Consider the following 19826-nt stretch of genomic DNA (forward strand, 5'->3'; position numbering starts at 1 on the left):
ACTAGCTTCTTTGTTTCAATACAGTAACTGCAGAAATAAAACCTTTCTCAAAACTTACCAGGCTTTTCCTTCTTAAATAACAAGTACAGTAATTTCATCTGATTGCCTTGATGTAAAAAACTCTGTTCAATGTAGAGCAAATAAAACAGATCGGAGTTAGGTAGCAACTATTTTGGCAGATACAAAATGTGCAACTTTGCAAGTTGCACTGAAGGGCAACAGTCCAGCAGAGGGAGGCTGACTATTACATAAAGGCAGAGCCGGTGACTGGGACTAGCACAAACTGTGATATGCTTCACTGAAAAGTCCATCGCAACAGTAAAACTGTATTAATCCAATTTCTAACCCCAAATGCATCCCTTGGGGTAGGATCTATTTCCCTGATTCAAATTCGTATTGAAGGCTACAGGATCTAGTCTGCACTTCCCTGGGACGCAAACAACAGGAATTCTGCAGATGCTGGAAATTCAAGCAACACACATTGCTGGTGAATGTAGTAGGCCAGGCAGCATCTCTGGGAAGAGGTCCTGACGACGGGTCTTGGCCTGAAACGTCGACTGTACCTCTTCCTAGAGATGCTGCCTGGCCTGCTGCGTTCACCAGCAACTTTGATATGTGTCTCCTAGGTTTAGGGTCCGGTTTTTGACCCTAATTTGCACACCTTAAATTCAATACGTGGATTCTGACTCTAGTTCTCACTTTCCAGCTTGGACGAACACCTGTTTGCACTCCCTGGCCGCAGCGTCTGGTCTCTGACTCAGCCGCCGAGCTGCTTCACCTTCAGCGAAGGGAAAGCCGCCCGCCCTCCGTCGCCCGTGGCCCCGCCCCCTGACGCCCTCAGCGCATGCGCACGACAGGAAAGGCGCTCGACGCTCCGGTGATGGCGGTGTGCGCAGACGCTACTGTATTGTGGTGAACCAGCAAATTACCCGAGGTTTCTTTTTCACCGTATTACCGAAGGCGACCAGTGATGGTAGGGGAAGGTTGCCGCCATTAATCTTCCTTCACAATTCCCGTTGCCTAGTCGCTTCCTCCTGTCACTGCCTACGACAGACAGCTTGTTCCCGTGAACGTGAACAGTTCGTGTGTCGCTCAGGACAGTGGCGCCTTCAGGATGGGAGAAGCAATGGCAGCTGAATTACTGGTTGAGCTCAATGTTCTTGCCTATGAATAGGATATAATTCTCAACCGGTTGGGTGTATAGGAAGCTTATTTTATACACTTGATGGGACAAAGAAGAGAGACCTTTGACGTGATGAATGGTCATTGGTCTTTTTCTTGTAAAGTTTGATGGCGCTTGGCAAACCAACATTAGTTGCATTTCTGCCACCTACTGAGGCGGAGCAAAGAGAGAATGGTCATTGACCTGAAGCATGAACATTTGTAGCATCTTTAACAATGTAAGTTACTGCCAGTGAAGTAGTTTAAAAATAAAATGTCATTTGTGAATGTGAAACCTGTGCCCAACAGCCTGTGTGCTGCAATGTCCCATAAAATGTCATGGATATCGTTTTTGTGATGTTAATTGAGGGAGATGCTGCCTTTCTCTTTCACAAGAAACTGGGACGGACTCAGATGGACAATTTGCTTGGTCAGAATATAGATGAGTTGGGCTGAAGGGCCTGTTTCTTGCTGTATAACTCTGACTCACCTATGTTGAAATACTGATCAGGAAGTTAGGGCCTTGTCTTAATGTCCCAAAGGTAGTACTCCCTCTGTCAAGCTCTGAATTATCAAATATGATGGTTTGTTCAAATCTCTGCAGCGGGGTGGTTATGATTTTTCTGTTTTGTTTGGATTTATTTACAGCCTCTCAGAATTAAAAAAAATGTAATGGCATTTTAAGATACCATCATTTAACCCTCCAAAGTGTGAGGATGAGTTCTGCTGGAGTTTAAGAAAAGCAAGAGCAGCAACTTATATTTATGTAGCTTCTTTAACATGAGAAAACAGTCTAAATCAGTTTACATGAGCATTATCAGAAACCTCAAACCATGTCATGTACCCATACGCACCGTTAATAAGCTTTCTACTGCTTGAATGTATTCATTATTTATTTGCAGCCAAAATGAATCAGTATCAGGTTTATTATCACCGGCATGTGTCGTGAAATTTATTAACTTAGCAGCAGCAATTCAATGCAATACATAATATAGAAGAAAAAAAAGTGTAAGTAAAATACAGTATATGTATGTGGAATAGATTAAAAATCCTGCAAAAAATAAATAATATATTAAAGTAGTGAGGAAGTGTTCATGGGTTCAATGTCCATTTAGAAATCATATGGCAGAGGGGAAGAAGCTGTTCCTGAATCACTGAGTATGTGCCTTCAGGCTCCTGTACCTCCTTCCTGATGGTAACAACGAGAAAAGAGTGTGCCCTCGGCATAAAGTGAAGTGTAAAGACTCTCCACAACTGGTCTGTTGTTGCAAGTTACATTAATGATATAGGACATAGAATAGTACAGCACAGTACAGGTCCTTCAGCCCACATTGTAGTGCCGACCCTCAAACGCTGCCTCCCATATTACCTCCCACCTTAAATTCCTCCATATACCTGTCTAGTTGTCTGTTAAATTTCGCTAGTGTATCTGCCTCCACCACTGACTCAGGCAGTGTATTCCACGCACCAACCTCTCTCTGAGTAAAAAACCTTCCTCTAATACCCCCCTTGAACTTCCCACCGCTTACCTTAAAGCCATGTCCTCTTGTATTGAGCAGCAGTGCCCTGGGAAGATCAGCTGATTTTTTTTAAAACAGCATTGACCTGAAATTACTTGCTTCTATTTTACTCTACTCTGGGACAGGGAATCAAATTTTATTTACTTTTGCAGTTTAATTGAATGGAAGAGAATGAAGTCATGTGAGTGAGTACTGGCCCAGAGCTATCAGATGTTAAGCCTTTCATTTCTTGGATCATTCTCGTAACCTCTTCTGGACCCGCTTCAATACTTGCATATCCTTTATAGATACGGGGTCCAAAACTACTCTCAATACTCTATAAGTCATTGCTCAGATCACATTTGAAATCTCAGCATTACATCCTTGCTTTAATATTCTGGTCCTCTTAAAATGAATGCTAACATTGCATTTGCCTTCCTTAATACTGACTTAACCTGCAAGTTAACCTTTAGGGAATCCTGCACTAGGGCTCCCAAGACCCTTTGCACATCTGGTTTTTGAATTTGTGCCCCAATTGGAAAATAATCTACACTTTCATTCCTTCTACCAAAGTGTATGACCATGCACTTCCCTACACTTTATTTCATCTGCCATTTCTTACCCCTTCTCCTAATCTAAGCAGACTCCCTGCTTGCTCAACGCTACCTGGCCCTCCACTTATCTTTGTATCATCCATAAACTTGGCAACAAAGCCATGAATTCCATCAACCATATCATTAAAGTGTAATGTGAAAAGGAAACCATGCTGACTTCGGCCTATTTTATCATGTTCTTCCAACTACCCTGAAATTTCATACTTAATAATGGACTTGCCAATCAATGAAATCATGTTAACTCCCTATAATTTCTTGACTTTTGCCTCCCTCCCTTAAAGATTGGAGTGACAATTATGATTTTCCAGTCCTCAGGAACCATTCCAAAATCTAATAATTCTTGAAAGATCACTACTGATTCCTCTCCAGTTAATGTAGCTACCTCTTTCAAGACACTGGGGTGTAATCCATCTGATCCAGTGACCCAGCTACCTTACGAATTTGAGGCTTCCCAAGCATATTTTCTCAGTGATAGCATCTACACTCAATTCTGCCCCCAAATGCTCTTTAATTAACATATTCATATTGGATTTCTTCAAATAAATCTTTTAGGTCTCCATTTTTATTATCTCAGATCCAAAATTTCAAAGTCTGTGTGATTAAAATTATCCTTTCATGCATTAAGGTAATATTTTGAGGCCTAGTGAATAAAACAGAATCTTATGTTGGACCTTTAGAGATAGAAATCTTTAAAAATAAATAATTTAATTACCTCATTTTGTAGATCTTCAAACCATGACTTAATAATTTTCTGGTCATTGTGTTCACCGCAGGCTTAAATGGTACCAATAAAGGGTTGCAACACACATCAAAGTTGCTGGTGAACGCAGCAGGCCAAGCAGCATCTGTAGGAAGAGGTGCAGTTGACGTTTCAGGCCGAGACCCTTCGTCAGGACTAACTGAAGGAAGAGTAAGTAAGGGATTTGAAAGTTGGAGGGGGAGGGGGAGATCCAAAATGATAGGAGAAGACAGGAGGGGGAGGGATAGAGCCAAGAGCTGGACAGGTGATAGGCAAAAGGAGATACGAGAGGATCATGGGACAGGAGATGGGACAGGAGGTCCGGGAAGAAAGACGGGGGGGGGGGGGACCCAGAGGATGGGCAAGAGGTATATTCAGAGGGACAGAGGGAGAAAAAGGAGAGTGAGAGAAAGAATGTGTGCATAAAAATAAGTAACAGATGGGGTACGAGGGGGAGGTGGGGCCTTAGCGGAAGTTAGAGAAGTCGATGTTCATGCCATCAGGTTGGAGGCTACCCAGACGGAATATAAGGTGTTGTTCCTCCAACCTGAGTGTGGCTTCATCTTTACAGTAGAGGAGGCCGTGGATAGACATGTCAGAATGGGAATGGGATGTGGAATTAAAATGTGTGGCCACTGGGAGATCCTGCTTTCTCTGGCGGACAGAGCGTAGATGTTCAGCAAAGCGGTCTCCCAGTCTGCGTTGGGTCTCGCCAATATATAAAAGGCCACATTGGGAGCACCGGACGCAGTATGTCACCCCAGTCGTCTCACAGGTGAAGTGTTGCCTCACCTGGAAGGACTGTTTGGGGCCCTGAATGTTGGTAAGGGAGGAAGTGTAAGGGCATGTGTAGCACTTGTTCCGCTTACACGGATAAGTGCCAGGAGGGAGATCAGTGGGGAGGGATGGGGGGGACAAATGGACAAGGGAGTTGTGTAGGGAGCGATCCCTGCGGAATGCAGAGAGAGGAGGGGAGGGAAAGATGTGCTTAGTGGTGGGATCCCGTTGGAGGTGGCGGAAGTTACGGAGAATAATATGTTGGACCCGGAGGCTGGTGGGGTGGTAGGTGAGGACCGGGGAACCCTATTCCTAGTGGGGTGGCGGGAGGATGGAGTGAGAGCAGATGTACGTGAAATGGGGGAGATGCGTTTAAGAGCAGAGTTGATAGTGGAGGAAGGGAAGCCCCTTTCTTTAAAAAAGGAAGACATCTCCCTCGTCCTGGAATGAAAAGCCTCATCCTGAGAGCAGATGCGGCGGAGACGGAGGAATTGCGAGAAGGGGATGGCGTTTTTGCAAGAGACAGGGTGAGAAGAGGAATAGTCCAGATAGCTGTGAGAGTCAGTAGGCTTATAGTAGACATCAGTGGATAAGCTGTCTCCAGAGACAGAGACAGAAAGATCTAGAAAGGGGAGGGAGGTGTCGGAAATGGACCAGGTAAACTTGAGGGCAGGGTGAAAGTTGGAGGCAAAGTTAATAAAGTCAACGAGTTCTGCATGCGTGCAGGAAGCAGCGCCAATGCAGTCGTCGATGTAGCGAAGGAAAAGTGGGGGACAGATACCAGAATAGGCACGGAACATAGATTGTTCCACAAACCCAACAAAAAGGCAGGCATAGCTAGGACCCATATGGGTGCCCATAGCTACACCTTTAGTTTGGAGGAAGTGGGAGGAGCCAAAGGAGAAATTATTAAGAGTAAGGACTAATTCCGCTAGACGGAGCAGAGTGGTGGTAGAGGGGAACTGATTAGGTCTGGAATCCAAAAAGAAGCGTAGAGCTTTGAGACCTTCCTGATGGGGGATGGAAGTATATAAGGACTGGACATCCATGGTGAAAATAAAGCGGTGGGGGCCAGGGAACTTAAAATCATCGAAAAGTTTAAGAGCGTGAGAAGTGTCATGAACATAGGTCGGAAGGGATTGAACAAGGGGTGATAAAACAGTGTCGAGGTATGCAGAAATGAGTTCAGTGGGGCAGGAGCAAGCTGAGACAATAGGTCGGCCAGGACAGGCAGGTTTGTGGATCTTGGGTAGGAGGTAGAAACGGGAAGTGCGGGGTGTGGGAACTATAAGGTTGGTGGCAGTGGATGGGAGATCCCCTGAGCGGATAAAGTCGGTGATGGTGTGGGAGACAATGGCCTGGTGCTCCTTAGTGGGGTCACGATCGAGGGGTAAATAAGAGGAGGTATCCGCGAGTTGTCGCTGTGCCTCGGCAAGGTAGAGGTCAGTACGCCAGACTACAACAGCACCCCCCTTATCGGCGGGTTTAATAATAAGGTTAGGATTAGTGCGGAGGGAGTGGAGAGCAGAGCGATCCGAAGGAGTGAGGTTGGAATGGGGACAAGGTGCGGTAAAGTCGAGACAGTTGATGTCCCGTCGGCAGTTAGCGATAAAGAGATCCAGAGCAGGCAGAAGACCAGAGCGGGGTGTCCATGAAGAAGAAGAAGGTTGAAGACGGGAGAAGGGGTCATCGGTGGGAGTGGAAGAGTCCTTGCCGAAGAAGTAGGCTCGGAGACGGAGACGGCGGAAGAAAAGTTCTGCATCATGGCGAACACGGAACTCGCTAAGGTGTGGGCGAAGGGAGACAAAGGTGAGACCCTTACTGAGAACAGAGCGTTCTGCCTCCGACAGTTGAAGGTCGGAGGGGATGGTAAAGACCCGGCACGGATGAGAGCTGGGATCAGAGGGGGGAGGGGGGAGGCTGGGGGTGTCAATGGAGAGGGGAGGGTTGGGGTGAGAGGAAGATGGAGCCTCTGAGTACCCAGGAGCTGACGATGGGATCTGAGGGAGACGGGATTGCAGGGTATTGGTGGGGGAAGGGGAGACGGGAGTCACAACAGCAGCACATAAAGACCCGGCCTGGAGTTCAAGGCTGACGTCGCAGGTGGTGGTTGCGCAATCGCTGTGAAGGTGTCCATAGTCGTTGCTGGAGTCCGGGTTTTGAATTTGCCCTGAGATGTTGGAGCCGCCGAGATCAATAAAGGGTTATCAGCTTAATAGCAATGTGATGTAATTTCAGATGTTTCAAGTAGATTTTTATTCTAAAGGAGATAATGGTTTAGTGAGATAAAAACAGATCAAATTAGTGAAATAAAATCAGTCAATCACGGGAAAAGCCCTCCCCACCATTGAGCACATCTACAAGGAATGTGCTGTCACAGGAAGGCAGCACCCATCATCAAATACATCAGGCCATGCTCGCTTCTTATTGCTACCATTAGAAAGGAGGTACAGGAGCCTTGGGTCCCACACCACCAGATTCAGGAACAATTATTACTCTTCAACTATCAGAATCTGAATCAGGTTTATTATCACTGGCATGTGTTGTGAAATTTGTTAACTTAGCAGCAGCAGTACAATGCAATACATGATAATATAAAAATACATAAATAAGTCAATTACAGTGAGTGTGTGTATGTGTATATATATTTTTTTACACATGCTCACTGTAATTGATATGTGTATATTGAATAGATTATAGAAGTGCAAAAACGGAAATAATAGAGTGATTAACTTCACTGGCCTCAATATTGATTCCACAACCCATAGACTCACTTTCAAGGATCTATAATTCATGTTTTCAATATTAATACTTAAGTATTTTTTATTATTATTATTTGTATATCTCTTTGTATTTAAACAGTTTGTCATCTTTTGCACATTGGTTGTTTGTCTGAATTTGTTTCTATCTTGCTCTTCATTGATTATGTTTTGTTCCTTTATATCTACTGTGAATACCTGGAAGAAAATGAATCTCAGAAAGATAAATACTTTGTAAATTTACTTTGAACTTTGATATTCTGGAAAGACCTGACTGGTCAGGCAGAAATGGTGGAAAGAGAATCGGGGGAATGTTTCAGTTTGCAGTGTCGGAACTGGGAATACGTGAAGGCATTAACATGTTAGGCTGCAGGGAGGATGGGAAAGTGATGACTTTCCGGAATTTTCTGATTTTATGTCAGATTTTCAGCATTTGCTTTTTTTGTTTGGATTTTCAGGTAGTTAAAGAGCCAGCACAAAGCTAAACTGACCACTGTGGGCCAGTTGAATTGTAAATTGCTTGCATTTTGGCTTTGAAATCATAGAAGATTTCTACACATTACTTATGAGCTTTGGACCATTGAATAAGGAAGAAAGTAGGTATTAAATTGTAACTTTTGCATAACTGGATAGAGTAACATTACTTTGGGTGGTAGGTAGAGTTCACTGTTTCATTTTCATTATGATAGCGCTGCAAAATAATTATTGTGTTACTTTTCCAAGCAATAGAATGGGATTTGTTGGATTGTTTTTCATCAACTATTGGCAAACCACTACTGTAACTTGCCTTGTACGCGGTTCCCCACTACATCAGAGAGGCACAGAGGGAAATCGTTCTCTAACCGGAGAAACTCCGGATGCGTCGTACCTTTCCTTTCCATTGCCGTATATTTAAGTAAGCATTAAAAATTTAATAACTCATTTCCCTCCAAATTTGAAGCCTATTTAAATGCCCCTATCTGTTGTCGATTCGTCTCCTTGTACATTTTGTCTAATGTTGTTCAAGTTCACATGGTAATTATAATGCTTGGGTTGGTTCCAAGTTTAAAGCTGTTTAAATTTAGACAAAAGCTTAGTCATATTTGAAAAAATATCTGTTCTACGTATGATTTGTTTTAGAAGGATTTTCCATCTTTTTGCAAGTTATAACCTCAAAGCTGGGTACCATGCAGCTGGTTCCAGTGTTCAATTTTTTTCCCCCTGATCTTTTGTTTTAATATTTTGATGCTGTTATCTGATATAAAACTAATTTAGAGAATTTTATTGAATGTGGTTCAAAGTTGTATCCATCCAATTATAACATACCTCACAGGATTCATCCTTGATTTATCCAGTTTATTTCTGGATTTCTCTGTCCCCTCAAATGGAGTTTCTGGTGATATCTATTCCAAGCCTATTAATTCCTACAATTATCTAGTAAATGATTCATTTCCTTAATTTGTTCAGATGATGCCACATTTTATACATTATGTACTCTTCCTCAGCTGGGGATTCTCCTGTGCATGATTCAACCTATTTCCCGAGTTCCGAGCTCCTGCCCCTCTCTTGCTTGTTCTCATATTTCACTTTCAACAGATCGCACTCCACCATTTTTAACACAACCCCAACACCAAAACCTCCGCCTCCTAAAGAGACAGTTTTTCCTGATTGACTCTTCTATTTCACCAATGCATCTTCCAGGAGGGACAACAATGCGTTATATTTTATAACTTTATATATTGTGTCCTTCTCTGACTTGATGAGACAAAATGACGATAACTTGGCCTAACCTGTGTCTCTTAATGTGACCTTGGTTCACTACCTCAATTTCACCAAGTGCTCAGTGACTTCTTCGTATTAAGCCCTTGACTGTTCCAATGAAGTTTTCGTGTACTTAATATATCAGTTTTTGTGGGCAACATATCTGAGAAAGCTTCTGATATGTTAATTTAGGCAGTTATTTGCAAAATGTGGCTTGGTTTTAAGGTGGAAAAGAGTTCAAGGAGCTTCAGGAAAGTTGCAAGCATTTGACCTTAATGATTGTATATAAAAAAACAAAATCTACTCTGTGCACATTACGATTATTTTATGAACTTCAAGTGGGAGACAAAAAGCAGATGCAAAGACCAAAGCCCAACTAGATGAATGGAAAACCAAAAAGAAGAGTGCCAATGGAGATACAAAAATAGAGGATTTGTCAGATGATGAGAATACAGAAACCAAGAGGAGAAATCAGATCATGAAGGGAGCAATAGAAGGATTAATAAGAGAATACTGCAGTGAACTAAATGCACCTTCCCGAGATCAAGATACACAATCTAGAAAGAAGAAAAAGGAAAAGAAAGAGGAGGATGACATAAGTGCGATGAAAATACAAGAGGATAAATGAGACCTAATTTCTTGAGAAATTAGGAAATTCAGAGATACTCATGAGAAACTAGAAAAAGGAAGGCAAGCAAGAGAAAGGCGTGAAAGAGAATGTGAGTGGGATCAAGACAGTGATAGTGGGTTATGAGAGAATCAAGGATAAGGAAAGAGAGTGAAACCAAGATAGGGATTGAGATCTGGATAATGAGAGAGAAAGAAGCTAGGACCAGGAGTGAAGCGAAGATTGAAGTAGATCCAGAGAGAAAAGGAGAAGAAAGTTGTCCAGAGCTGGCAGAACCACTTCCTGCAGTCTCAGAGTTATGTCTTAGAACCACAGTGCAGGCCCCAGAACCTGAGATTGTTTTCACAGCCACAACTCTCACCTGCCAAAGGTAAATACCTTTAAACAACTCACAAAGTTTCTAAGCTGGAAAACTACCCAACCTTGGATCAGAACTGAAGAAGCCTCTCAGATGAGTGATGAACATCTTCTAGACAACACAGCCAGTCCAATTACCTTGCTTTAGTACTGCTTGATATGCAATGACCTGGATGACTGAGAACCTTCATAGACATACCACAGATTAATAAGATACAGTATATCAACTCTGGCCCAAATGTTAGCATTTGTTCTTTTCATACAGAAGGTTTTTGAATCAAATCCCATTCTAGACACTTGAGCACAACAGCCTAAGTTGGCACTTCAGTGTGTCACTGTGCATCTGCTGCACATTTAGGACAAAGAGCTACAACTAGGTCTTATCCTCCAGTGGATATAAAAGGTCCTGAGGCATTATTTTAAAGAACATTGATTTAATCCAAGTTCCCCAGACATTTCTATCCATAAACATTGCAAACTCAAATAGAAATCATGAGTATTTTGCTGAATATGGGAGCCTGGACTGTACACATTAGCAGCTGTGTTCCTGAGATTTTTTAAAAAATGCATACACAACAAAATATCTTCATTTAGTTGTGATTGAGGTAATGAGAAAGCACTGTATAAATAAATACAAGTGGGTCTTTTCTCTAGGATTCTAGAGCTTTTACTCTAGTTCATTAGAGGGAGCTCTAACATGCCTAATGTAAGTAAGATTTGTAAAGCATACTGTAATGAGAGGCAGCCCCCATGCTCTCAGATATGTTAGTAACAATTTTTAAATATTATTGTAAATACAAGGTTGGTGAAGTTACTGATTGTTAACAGTTAAGTTATCTTTTCAATATAGGAAATTGTTTGAAAGCACTTTAACCTGTGAAGACGTTTTACAGAGGCAGGAGTGAACACCAAGGCAAAGAACATAGTGATGCAGCTAGTAGAGTTACTGCTTCTCAGCTCGTTATCCAGGTTCAATCCTGACCTCCGGTGCTATCTCTGCTTTCTCCCTGTAATCACATGGAATTACTTCGGTGCTAGAGTTGCCACAAACATCCTAAAGATATGCAGGGTGTTAATTGGCCACTGAAGTGTATGGGTGAACAGTAAAATCTGGGAGGAGTAGATTGAAATGTAGAGAGAATAGTAGAAGTGTTGTTTGTGACCCGTCAGTGTGGACTCAGTGGACTGAAGTTCCTGTTTCTGCCTTGTGTAATTCTGCAATAAACTGTTAGAAAGGGTGATGATAGTTCTCTGCCTGGAATTGTTGAAGAGTTTTAAAATGGGAAGTAAAGAGACAGAGAGGTACAGATCTTGTGAATTCAATGGAAAGGAGTAGAAAACAGGAGGACCACCGAAGATCAGAGGAATGAATGGGACGAGGACTATAGAAAGCTACAAAGTAAGAGAGGGACAGGCCTTGAAGGGAATTACATAAGAAGGTAATCATTTTAAATTACAAACTGAGTAAATAAGCAGGAACAGCATCACATGGTGAACGTAGTTTCTGATACGAAGAAGATTTAGGGTTAGAATTCAGGAATAATGGGCTGTGATGAGCCTATTTCAACCTGTCAGTGGGTAGACAAGGGATTGCATTAGTGGTGAGGATTTGTATTCTGGCCTCTTACTTCAAAATGTTATTGCTTACCTTGGTGATCATACCTTCTGTAATCTAGCCTCTAGTGGGGTGACATTCCCTCCCTAAGCCACTCAGCTTCGTATATTCTTTCCCTCCCCTTCTTTATTATCTATCTCTCTGACAAAAATTTAGGTCACCTCCCTAATAAGTTTTTATATAGTTTAATGCCAATTTTTTTTTGATAATGACACATGCAAAATTGTAAGTGACATTCCACCATGTCAAATAAGCTATATAAGCATACTCTACACTCAGAGACCACTTTATTAGGTACACCTATTTGTTAATACAAATATCTAATCAGCCAATCATGTGACAGCAATTCAGTACATAAAAGTATGCAGGCGTTGTCAAGAGGTTCATTTGTTGTTCAGACCAAACATCAGAATGGGTACGAAATGTGATATAAGTAACTTTGTCTATGGAATGATTGCTAGTGCTGATCAGGGTGGCTTGATTATCTCAAAAACTGCTGATCTCCTGGGCTTTTCATGCACAACAGTCTCTTAGAGTTTTTAGAGAATTGTGTGGAAAAACAAAAAAAATCTTTCCAGTGAGTGGCAGTTCCATGAGCAAAAACACTTTGTTAATAAGAGATATTAGAGAAGAAGGCCAGACTGGTTCAAGGTGACAGGAGTGCGACAATAACTCAAATAACCACATGTTACATAGCGGTATACAGAAGAGCACCTCTTAATGTGAAACACGTGAAACCTTGAGTGGATGGGCTATAACAGCAGAAGACCATGCTGGGTTCCAATCCTGTACCTAATAAAGTGGCCACAGTGTATAGTTATTGCTTGTAGCTTAGATAGAAGACAATAGGTTCTCTTTTAGTAGTTGGAATTCATCCAAAACTGGATTTCAAACAGGCTTTGAGCACAGGAGCAGGAAAGAGGCAGGGAAAGCTGGCGGAGAAATGATGCTGAATGTTGCCAGAATTTATATGGGTATTGATTTCTTCCTTATCCATGTTATTTTCATACGGTTATACATAGATGTAGACCCGACTGGTGGTGTAGTGGCATCAGTTCCAGACTTCGGGGCTTTCCATCCGTGCTGGGTTATGAGCTGGTGATCTCTTTAGAAACTCACTCGGCAGAAGGCAATGGCAAACCACTGCTGTAACTTGCCTCGTATGCCGTTCCCCACTACATCAGAGAGGCGTGGAGGGAAATTGTCTGCTAACTGCTGAAACTCTGGATGCAACTTTTCCTTTCCTTATACATAGATAAAAAAGGAGAGACTGTGTATGAATCCTGGAGAAACTTGATAAAACATTATAAAATATGAGAACACATTCATTGATTTTTAATTATTCATTTTCTCTTATGTAGAATAGCTGCCATGTTCATGATGATTCAGGAATGCAATGAGTCCTTGTACACAGAAGTAGCTAAAAATTTTCCATTCATTAATAATGCATTGAACTAAAATTACAAGTATAATTTTTTGAACTGAAGAGTAGGATGTTTTATCCTTGTTTCCGCTCTCTTAACATTGTTGTATTGTGGACAGTTTTTCCATTGTCATATGACATTTGTCATATTGTCAAAGGGCCAAAGTTGCCTCTACTTCCTGAGGACACTGAAGTCCTTTGGAGTATGCAGGCCTCTTCTTCACATGTTCTGCCAGTCTGTTGTCGCCAGTACAGACTTCTATGCGGTGGGGCAATGGCATCAACACGGGTGATGCCAATGAGCTCATAAACTGATTAAAAAGTCTGGCTCTGTTATTGGAGTCTTACTGAACACACTGGAGGCTGTGGTAGAACAAAAGACCCTATGGAAAATCCTGGCAATTCTGGACAATGTTTCTCACCCTGTGCTTGCCATCTTGGCTGAACAGAGGAGCACTTTTAGTAATATACTAAGACAACTTCGCTGCTCCAAAGAGTGCTATATGAGGTCATTCTTACCTTCAGTCATTAGGCTCTATAATGAATCAACCTATGGCTGGGAAGTGATGACCCCCTCCTGTTAGACTGTTTGAGGTAACTTTTATTCTTTCTTACTTCTCTCCTAATATTTGTATATCTGTGCACTTGTAATGCTACTGTGACACTGAAATTTCCTTTGGGTTTAATAAAGCATCTATCTATTTCTACACACTCACCACCCTCTTATATTGTATTTCTCAATGAGTGGTGGCATTTATACCTCACCTAGCAATATTTCAAGATTGTCCAGGTAACATCACAAACTTAACAGCTGCATTTAATGACACAATGAAGAAACCACTTTTCACATTAAAAAAAGTGATGATTAATGAAACTCTTCAAATTGTCTTATTAGAATTGACTCAGCACTTCAGGAACCACCTCCTGCCAACCTTTGTTCACCATGAGTATATTTGCAAACTGCTCAGGGGTCCTACAATTGTTTTAATAATTTGTGTTCCTTTCTGTTTCCTTTTGATGCACTGTCCTCATTTTCCTTAAACCGCTCTTAAAGTTGGCCTAAAAATACTGGCCATTTTACAGTGAGTTCCAGTGTATGCTGTATTTGGTGTATGTAAGAAAAGCAGTTTGTGGTAAAGGAGGGTGGTGTAGTGATTAGTCATTCACCACAAACTGTTGAATAGTTTTCTCTATTCCACTCTTAACTTTTTAAAAATCAGAGCTTGCCAGAAATGCACCCCCCCCCACCCACCCACCCTGTGGTTTGAGATGTCATACTCGCAGTTAGTGCTGCTATTCCATGGAGATGAATTGCAGCCTTGACACAGACATTATGCAAAAAGGGAACAGTTGTTACAATGCAGTTTCACTTTCATTGCTCAAAGTTTCACATTTTCCCCTTCCTATGTTCTCAACTCTTTACCTAATATTTCTTTTATCACCATTCACTCTAAGGTAATATACTTGGTACATCATCTTGCTCTCACATATTTCTATTTTCAACAATCTGTACCATGAAAATGAGGATGGGGAGAAATTTCTACCTGTGCCTGTTTTTGGGCCAAATCATTTTCTTTTAGTTCTCTTTGGCCCTTTCATTTGTCAATGTTTCTTACATCTGATGGAAAAGAAGTCAGGAGATTAGGAGTGCTGCATTTATTTTGTGCGTTCACGTAATAAATTCCCCAACCCAATGTTTCTTATTGTATGCAATAAATGTAAGAAGTAAAAATATAAGAAACATAACCAAATGTCATACAATCATATATTGAATTTATACCTGTATAAATAATAATGTCTACCTATTTGATATTTGACAGCAAAATGAATAACCTGAAGGAAGTGACCAATAAAACTCATCAGATTGAGAAACTTATTTCAGGAAACAATATCCAAGACATCAAGTACCTTTTGAATGAGTTTGAGGGTATTCCAGTCACCCCTAAAATTCTACAGGAGACTGATCTTGTGAAAGCTGTATACCGAGTTCTAAAGACTTGCCCAGATGCTGGTGTCAGGGGGAAGGCACGGAGCCTGCTCTCTGCATGGAAGAAGTTATACAAGAGCTCTACTTTCCAGGAAAAATGTCAGGAAGACAAAGCTGGTATGGAGAAGATGGAGCTGTCAAATGAAATTTGTCAAGAAAATGTAAAATTTGAACGTGAGACTAATCAAACTGATTTTGTGGAGGGTACTGCTACGCAACTAACAGAAGATGCTCAAATAACCACAGGAGCTGATGTCATCTACAATCTCCTCACAGATGAAAAAGCACACAATGTAAAGGAATTTTCAGTAGGAAGTTTCAAAGGGTTGGACGTGGATTCAGCTACTAAAAAAACATCTGAATTAGATACTGAAACTGTCCGGTCCAAGTGTGTAGAACTACTTTTCCAAGCTTTAACTGGCTCTGAGACAGTTGATGAGATGAGGATTGAAATGTGGCAGAGAATTGCGAAAGAAATTGAGCAATCTATATATCCTGTTCATTTTAAAAATATTAAGAAGTACAAAGCTTGCGTTCGAAGTAAGATTTCAAATTTAAAGAACCCTAAGAATCCCCATTTAAGACAGAAAATACTGTTGGGACAAATAACTCCACAGATGTTTGCTGAGATGTCAGTAATGGACATGGCAAGTGAGGAGTTGAAACATCTAAGAACATTGTACACTACCTCTGGGCTTAAGGACCATCAGCTACCTCATTATCCAGAAGGTGTCAAGACAAACAAAATCAGATGTAAACGTTGTGAAAAATTTAACTGCACAGTGACAGCAATTACCAGAGGCACACTTTTTATTCCAGGTTGGGTGCGAAGTGGAAATCCTGATGAACAGATGATGACTTTTGTCATTTGCAATGAATGTGGAGAAAAATGGTATAACAGTGGCTGGATTTCTGTTTAGATTTAATAAAGGAACACACAGGTTTAATTCATTTGTTTTCTACATCACAAGGGGTGGCTCAGTCGGGTAGTGGTTAGCGTACTGCTATTACAGCACCAGCAATCCAGGTTCAATTCTGCCACTGCCTGTATGGAGTTTGTATATTCTCCCTATGACCACACGAGTTTCCTCTGGGCACTCCGGTTTCCTCCTACATTCCAAAGACGTGCAAGTTAGGGTTAGTAAGTTGCATGCTATGTTGGCACATGGCAACACTTGCAGGTTGCCAGGAGCATATCTTCGGACTGTGTTGGTTGTTCGTGCTGAAGTCCCACAGGTTCAAAAACAGCTACCTCCCTTAAACCATTCTTAAACCAACTAACACAAAAGAGGATGAATATCTTTAGCCAGGGAGTATTGTATCTGTGCAACTCATTGCCACAGACAGCTGTGGAGGCCAAGTCATTAGAGTATATTTAAAGCGGAGGTTCATAAGTTCATAATTAGTAAGTGTGTCAAAGGTTACAGAGAAGGCAGGAGAATGTGATTGAGAAGGATGATAAATCAGTCATGATGAACTGATAGAGCAGACTGAATGGGCCAAGTGGCCTAAGTCTGCTCCTGTGTCTTTTGGTCTTATGGATAAAACACAGTTCTATGGAAAGACCTGCCATTTACATTTCGATGATTGGTTCACTACTGAAAAATAGTTGAACCATGGTTGAGAACATTTGTTGTCTAGATGTCACTGTCAAGTGAGCACTGTTTTGCTCTTAATTTTGACAGCCTTGTTAAGTGTGACGTGACATCCATCAGTTTCAATAACCATAATTACATGATTGCCATCCCTTCTTGACTTCCAAACTAGCTTGCTAAAGACTGTTGCAGAGAAGGGTGACACAGGATGAGGAATACTGTGTAATTAATATTAATCTACCTGGGAGTCTTTGCTGCATGGCACTGCTGTCTTTCAGGGTAACAGCTTATGGCAGGCCTCCTGGCATCCCCTCACTCCTGCACTCCATTGGATATTGGAGATACCACTAACTTGCCAAAAACCAGCAAACTGGCATGAAACATAGGTCATTTAAATCCCATGAGCATTTTATGTAGAGATAAGAGTACCAAATCCATTATCCTGCCCTTCAGCTGGCTCTTAGGCAGTCTTATGAGCCCACAAATGAGGCAGATTTGACATCCAGGGCAAGCAAAGTGCAAAGAAAGAGTAGATTCATTGTATATGGTTGGCATGCACTGCAATAAGTAACTGGGGCACAGATGTGGTACTTCTTTATTCTACATTTTCAGGTTATCCAGGACTTCTCATTTGTGCAATCATATAATGACTGGCATGCATTCTGAAGTTAAAAAGAGTTGCCTCATTGACACATTATTAGAATATCTGTAAATTTCCTGGATGACCCCCTTATTACCATAAGAACATAAGAAATAGAAGCACTGAATGATCATTAATACACCAAAAACTGCTCTGGCAATCATTAAGATCCTGGCTGATCTTTTACCTCAAGCAACACTTTGTAGCACGAACCTCATTCCTTTATCCCATTAATATCTAAACATTCAGTGGCTTCTGCCTTTAATATATTAGGAAATAATCCTCCACTACTCTTTCGGATAAAGAATTACTAAGAATTGTTACTTCTGAATAAAGAAATTTATCTTGATCTCTGTTCTAAATGGCCAACACTTTCTTTTGAGTTTGTGATCCCTGGTTCTAGACACCCCAGCTCAAGAAACATCCTTGTCAATTTATTTATTTATTGAGACAAAGGCCCTTGCAGTCTTTTGAGCTGGGCGGCCCACCAATCCCCCGATTTAATCCTGGCCTAATGGCTGGACGATTTACAATGACCAATTAATCTACAACCAGTATGTCTTTGGACTGTGGGAGGAAACCAGAGCACCTGTAGGAAAACCGCGTGGTCATGGGGAGAATGTACAAGCTCCTTACAGGCAGCGGTGGGAATGGAACCAGGGTCTGCTGTATCGTAAATGTGCACTAACCATTACACTACTGTGCAGTGACAATTATTAATAAGGGATTGGGGAGGTGTGAAGAAGAAAGATAAGCTCTCCCTTTTGGATAAACTCTCCCTTTTTAGTGATGAGAGGTATATGATGCCTTCTGCAATAAGTGTTGGCTCAGTTTCCTGAGCTTCATTATGGGGCTATCCTGACCATTCATGGCGGCAGTGCACATAATGCCCTAAGTAATGCCATATTTGTGATTAGTAGGGAATAATCTGTCAGTATTTTTACCTTTTGTGATACAATCAAAAGTGAATACATAATGTTCATTGGCAATCAGGAAGAAAAACCTTTGGACATGTTTTCTATCATCAGAAGTTAATTGCTATAAAAAATCTGCAGAAGAAAGGGACAAGATTCATCTGGCTGACACTGTCAACATAATAGCTACTATTTATGTAGGCCTTCTGAAAAGGTTCTTGAATATATTTTGCAGAACTGGGGGTTAAAATGTTGGAAAATAGTCAAACTCCCTCATATTGGAAAATGTAGAAGTTTATAGTACGTTAAACAAAAAGCTTATTGCTAAAAAGAATAGCAAGCCTAAGGTTGGGTGGGTTTCAGAATTTGCAGAGAATGAAACTTCCTTTGTAGCTATACTAAACTGTAGAAGTTGTAGCAAGGCAAGGGTTAAAATAACGTCCAGGCAAGGATAGTTTACAGATATTGTGCAGCCAGATGGGGCAAGAAAGATCTTTTAAAAAGAGACTTTGAAGGTCAGAGTTTCCCTTTCCACAGCATAGCTCTGGAACCATTTGGCATAAGGATGCAAATGAAGGCTTCTAGGGTGACACTTACTTTACTAATTTTGAAGTTATTTTGGACTTTAACATGTAGATTCTATTGGCTGTTAGTACTGGTATTTTCATATTGTGATTGATGATTGATTATGCCAATATGGAGTTTGAACAACACAAGTCTAGTAATCAGTCAGCAATTGTGGAGCAGGCTCACTGGGCCAAATGGCCTAATTCTGCTCCTTTATCTTTTGGTCTTATGGTCAGTATCTCTATCCAACTAGTCAATTCTGTATAAAAATGGCATTTCTCTGTTCAAACTTCAGAACTGTGTGGATGCTGTTGTCCTTGTGCACAAATAAAGGAAGTGTTATTGATGAACAACTGTGAGGTTTCAGAGTCTAGTTCATTCATGACAACAATACAGATACTTTCATTAGGACTACAGCTGTTCACAATTACATTCTCAAGGGAAGATTTTGCCAGTGGCACCCTTATAATGTAAGTGACATTACATGAGAAAGAAAAAAATTGACAATAAAAGATAAAAACAGAATATTAGAATAGATGTTAAGATGGATTGTATAGGGTGAGAAAGATGAATAATAAGCTGAAAAGAGTGTGGGTTTTGATTTATAATGATTTGTAATTTTGATTTATAATTTACACTGCCACAATATATGGGGAAAGAGTACTATTCCATTATAATAGATTTTGCACAAACCAGGCTGGGAGCAGTTTTGCGGTAAGTTAAGAAGCTCAGGTAGTGTAGTGGGCTTTAAACCAATAAAGGAGTGGGAGGATATATGGAAAAAGTGAATTTAAAAGCAGAGATGTTAATG

General features: G+C 41.1%; 1 protein-coding gene across 8 annotated transcripts; it reads left to right on the plus strand.

Annotated features, from left to right (window-relative positions):
• Nucleotides 1–857: 857 nt before the first annotated feature.
• Nucleotides 858–19356, plus strand: LOC140199114 (transcription elongation factor A N-terminal and central domain-containing protein). 8 transcript variants are annotated; one of them, XM_072260656.1, is made up of 5 exons: nucleotides 858–1400; nucleotides 4048–4184; nucleotides 6393–6599; nucleotides 8273–8444; nucleotides 15133–19356. In XM_072260656.1, exons 4-5 carry the CDS (start codon nucleotides 8407–8409, stop codon nucleotides 16217–16219), a joined length of 1125 nt encoding a protein of 374 aa, XP_072116757.1. In that variant the 5' UTR covers nucleotides 858–1400; nucleotides 4048–4184; nucleotides 6393–6599; nucleotides 8273–8406; the 3' UTR covers nucleotides 16220–19356. The 8 variants fall into 8 exon arrangements, with proteins under 8 accessions (XP_072116757.1, XP_072116760.1, XP_072116762.1 ...); XM_072260659.1 differs by having other exon boundaries at nucleotides 858–973; XM_072260661.1 differs by lacking the exons at nucleotides 6393–6599; nucleotides 8273–8444 and adding an exon at nucleotides 8008–8145.
• The last annotated feature ends 470 nt before the right edge of the window (nucleotides 19357–19826 follow it).

This window comes from Mobula birostris, chromosome 6, assembly GCF_030028105.1.
Source record: "Mobula birostris isolate sMobBir1 chromosome 6, sMobBir1.hap1, whole genome shotgun sequence".
NCBI lineage: Eukaryota > Metazoa > Chordata > Chondrichthyes > Myliobatiformes > Myliobatidae > Mobula > Mobula birostris.

Bases quoted from the DNA above. Each gene is read 5' to 3' on its own strand.
- LOC140199114 (XM_072260656.1), top strand. From the start codon at position 8,407: ATGCGTCGTACCTTTCCTTTCCATTGCCGTATATTTAA. The intron at 8,445-15,132 runs GTAAGCATTAAA...GATATTTGACAG, and splicing joins TTCCATTGCCGTATATTTAA to CAAAATGAATAACCTGAAGG.